Raw genomic sequence first — 4135 nt, forward strand, 5'->3', positions numbered from 1 at the left:
CACTATTTTGTTTAAAAAGAAAAATCTCAGAAGCAACTATGAAAGACCTGTGTGAACCCAGGAATATGAATTACTTCACTGTTTGAGCAGTTTTACTCTTCCAAAGCCCATCCCAGGGTGTCAGATTTTTTAGTTATTGTCTATCAAAGGGAATGCTTTGCTAGAATTGTTGGCATTCGTTTATCTGCCCCAAAATTCAGTCTAAGAACCCTCACCCTCAGCAGTGGAAGTGCTTAAAATGCAAATGTGCAAGAACTCCTGGCCAACCTCCCCATCCCCCAGGAAAGTGCTCAAATACAGCCAGGCCTGGAGGAGAATGTTAAAAAGAGGGGCTGAACTGCCCTCCTCCCCACTAGGACCCGCACTCGCACTGTGAGATTCAGTATGCATGACTGAGCTAGCGAGCACGGGAGCAAGGACAGCCCTCTTTTAACTTTCCTGAACAATGGCTTCGATTCCTTCCAGCCTTCACCGTCTCACATCCTCCCCACACCCACTCAGAGTGTTAAGAAACCTATCCTCCTTCCCCACTTGCATATCTCATGACTTGCATTTTGAACATTACCCCTAGATGTCATTTCCACCCAAAGGAAAATTGGCTACCCTGGGGAAATTGTGACTCTTACAGATCTGTTTTTTAAAAAAGCTTCATTTTGTTCAATTTCTTTAAATTTCCATTTTTTTGACAGTTGAAAACCAAAAATTATATAAATCTCCTATCTAACCACATTTCTAAAAACAAAACATTTAGTAGTAAACCTTATACAGAATAAAATTTTAACTGTGAGCTTACGCATAGCACGCAGGATGCACTGAAGTCTATTTCCTTTTACTTGAAAGCACACAAACAGCACCTCCGACTTTGGCATGTACCCAAACACACACTGTCTTCAAAATAATTCACAGATAACAAGGTTTTGTTTTGTTTTTGTTTTTTTTCAAAAACATACTTCATATTTCCTCTTTTATTATATAAATATCAGTTTAACCTTTTACTGTAAGAATATAAACGTTTTAAGAGGATCTTTGTTATTATTTATACAAATTCACAAACAGTACAATTAATTGATAAAGGTCTCTGGGTTTCTTTAACGCCATGGTCGCGAATGTTGCTGTGGAGGAGTCTAAAAAAATAAACAAACAAAAAAAATCCAACAAAAATATACATCCTACTGAAAAGCGATTTTTTGAAAGCCACAAGTCCCAACCCCCACCAAAATAAAGTCATCTACTCCTCCATTCAGAAACAGAGTTTTTTAAAACCCACAAATTCCCATTTTATTAACAGAACAGAGATAAGACATGAATTTGTCTCCTCCCTTCACATTACAGCCCCAGGGGCTCCGAAGGCCAACTCTGCTCCTCTGCTTCCAACAGGAAGCCTCACTATGTGACCTTTTTTGTGGGGAAACTTGGAAGAGGGTGCAGATAGAGCAAATTTGCATATATAATAATAATTTTCAAGACAATCTGCATCTCAAACAAACAAAACACTTCAACTCTCATTTCTCCCACACATTTGTGCTATAAATTAAGTCAAGATTTAGGAACATGGTTGGGCCTGCAAATCCCAATAGACAAGGAGAAAAATAATTATGTATAGCCAAAATGTGGAAGTGGGACATACTGGATGGACAGGGTTAGGGAAGAAGCCAAAACAAAAAAGACGTACAAACCCAATGGGCATCTTTCCAGTCTAGGCACAAAAATGTTTTAGTCTCAAAATATCTCCCTTGTAGAATTCCAGGGCTTCAGAGAAAAAAGTAAACTAAAACGAGGTAGCCAGACATATATATATATATAAATATAAAATTTATATATATATAATATATAGAATATATTCAGCAGAAAAAAAAGGACCATGATTTCAAATTTCTTCCAAAAAAAAAAAAAAAAGACGATCAAAATGAAATGAGCATGAACAGCAGAGTACTGTAAAAAGAAAAGTGATGAGAAGAGACTGGGATTAGTTACAAAGTGGAAGAAGGGTGAAAAGGCCGTTGTAGTTGGGTTTGCTTTCATACATTTCAAAATAAAAACCAGATCACAGTATTCAAATGAAAGCTTAAGTGAAGGCAGACATTTTCCTCAACTCCCCAGAGTTGAAAGGACTAGTTACTCCCCACCCCCACCCCCATTTTCAAATGCAACGCAGTGGGGATACAGTAGCTCAATTGGCCCCTCCATTCCCCAGTGGGGAGAAGTAGATGGGTAAGTAGCCGAGTCCCTCTCCCCATCCTCAGGGACAAGAGAAGGGAGTACGTTAGGAGTAGCAGAGGAACCCCAGAAGCAATGAATGGGCATGTAGTGGGCAGGGATGCTGGAGGGAGGAGGAAAAAAGCCTGAGGCTCCGTGTCACTGTCCCATCTCACCCACTGCAATGATCTATGTATAAGTGTGCATGTGGAGTGAGAGGGGAAGGAGGGTGGTGGTGAGAGGAGGATGAACAGGGCGGGACAAGGGGAGTTGGTGCCGCCTCCCTCACCTGACCTTCTCACTGTCCGTCATCTGCCAGAGTCCCAGGTTGAGTACCTTGAGGCAGGGCAGCTGCGTGATGCGCTCCAGGCCGCGCTTGGTGATTCGGGTACAGCCATACAGGTCTATGCCAGTGAGCTGGCTCAGGTGCTCAGCAATCAGCTCCAGGCCCTTGTCGGTGATGCGCACACACTGCCCAATGTTGAGCGTGCGCAGCCCGTGCATCTGCCGCACCATGCGGTTGATGCCATCATCGCTGATGTGGCAGGAGCAGAGGGAGAGAGACTTGAGGCCGTCCAGCCCCTGCGCTATGTAAGCCAGACTCTGGTCCCCTACCTTGTCACAGAACGACACATCCAGCCCTGAGAGGCGCAGGCTGCCCATAGCCAGATGCATGATGCCCGTGTCACTGATGTTGTCGCAGGAACGCAGGTTAAGGCTGCGGAGGCTGCCCATGTGCGACAGGTGCAAAAGGCCGGCGTCCGAGATGCCGCCGCAGAAGCTGAGGTTGAGGAGCCTCAGGCCCGTCAGCCCTCGGGAGATGTGCTTTAGAGAAAGATCGGTGAGCTTCTGGCAGTCCTGCAGCGTGAGTTGCTCCAGGCCCAGGCAGCCTTCCGCCGCGCTGCGCGTCATGCCGGCTAGGTGCCCGATGCCCACATCCGAGAGGTGGCGGCAGCTGCGAAGATTAAGGCTCTTGAGACGCTGCAGGCCCCAGGCGATGAGCAGGAGGCCGGTGTTGGTGATGTTGCTGCAACCCCCCAGCTCCAGCACCTCCAGGCCCTTGAGGTACTGGGCTATGCGGCCCAGGCTGCTGTCGGTGATCTGCTTGCAGAGGCTCAGGTTGAGGGCCCGCAGGGAGCTGATCTCCTGCACAAACGCGTGGCCCAGTCCGTTGTCGGTGAGGTTGTAGCAGCCGCTCAGGTTGAGGCTCTCGATGTTGGCCATACCCTGGATCACGTAGCTGAGGCTGCGGCGGAGGCTCAGGATCTGCACCCGGCGGATGCCCCGGGCCTGCAGGCTGGGGAACAGCGACGGGTTGGCCCGGCGCAGGTGCAGCTTGGCCTCCACCCCCCGCCACACAGACTTGTGGTAGGCGGCGTCCCGCCAGGCCGTGCACACCTGCGCCGCGCGCCCCTTGTCCCGGACGTCCAGGTAGCCGAAGATCATGGCCAATAGCTCGGGGAACAAGCAAGAGATGTGGGTCTCCATCTTCCTCCTCCCCCCTCCGCGGAGCCGGGGGGAGGAGGCGACGAGAGCAGTTGGCCCTGGCCGCCGCCGCCGCCGCCTGGGGCCCAACGGACGGCCCCTCCCCGCCTTCCGGCTCCGGCCGCCGCCGCCGCTCCTCCTCCTGGTCCGTCCGTCCTTCCTTCCTTCCTGCCGGCTTCGCCTCCCTTCCCTTCCCTCCCCCCGCCCCGGGCTCCGCTCGGTCCTCACATCCCGGGCGGGGTAGGCGCCCCTCACTCACTCCCGAGCCGGCAGGGCCGCCGCCGCCTGGGGTCTAACCACGCCGCGCTCGGGCCGCGCCGCGCCGCCCGCGCCGCCGCCGCTCCCACGCCCCCTGCCGCATCCTCCGCCTCCTGCCACTGCCACTGCCACTGCCACCGCCGCCGCTCCAGTCCGGCGGGCCGCGAAGGGCCTCGGGGGCTGCGCACAAGGGCTC

General features: G+C 51.2%; 1 protein-coding gene across 5 annotated transcripts; it reads right to left on the reverse strand.

Annotated features, from left to right (window-relative positions):
• Nucleotides 1-915: 915 nt before the first annotated feature.
• On the reverse strand, nucleotides 916-3747 carry FBXL14 (F-box and leucine rich repeat protein 14). 5 transcript variants are annotated; one of them, XM_054577187.1, is made up of 3 exons: nucleotides 2533-3747; nucleotides 1677-1932; nucleotides 916-1124 (listed from the first exon to the last, which is right to left on the reverse strand). In XM_054577187.1, the coding sequence occupies exons 1-2, from the start codon at nucleotides 3682-3684 to the stop codon at nucleotides 1720-1722; spliced, it is 1365 nt and encodes a 454-aa protein (XP_054433162.1). In that variant the 5' UTR covers nucleotides 3685-3747; the 3' UTR covers nucleotides 916-1124; nucleotides 1677-1719. The 5 variants fall into 5 exon arrangements, with proteins under 5 accessions (XP_054433162.1, XP_054433163.1, XP_054433165.1 ...); XM_054577188.1 differs by having other exon boundaries at nucleotides 1673-1932; XM_054577190.1 differs by having other exon boundaries at nucleotides 916-1932; nucleotides 2533-3493; nucleotides 3595-3732.
• Nucleotides 3748-4135: the final 388 nt, after the last annotated feature.

This window comes from Pteronotus mesoamericanus, unplaced genomic scaffold, assembly GCF_021234165.1.
Source record: "Pteronotus mesoamericanus isolate MK-2021 breed Mesoamerican mustached bat unplaced genomic scaffold, CSHL_Meso_final contig_41, whole genome shotgun sequence".
Taxonomy (NCBI): domain Eukaryota; kingdom Metazoa; phylum Chordata; class Mammalia; order Chiroptera; family Mormoopidae; genus Pteronotus; species Pteronotus mesoamericanus.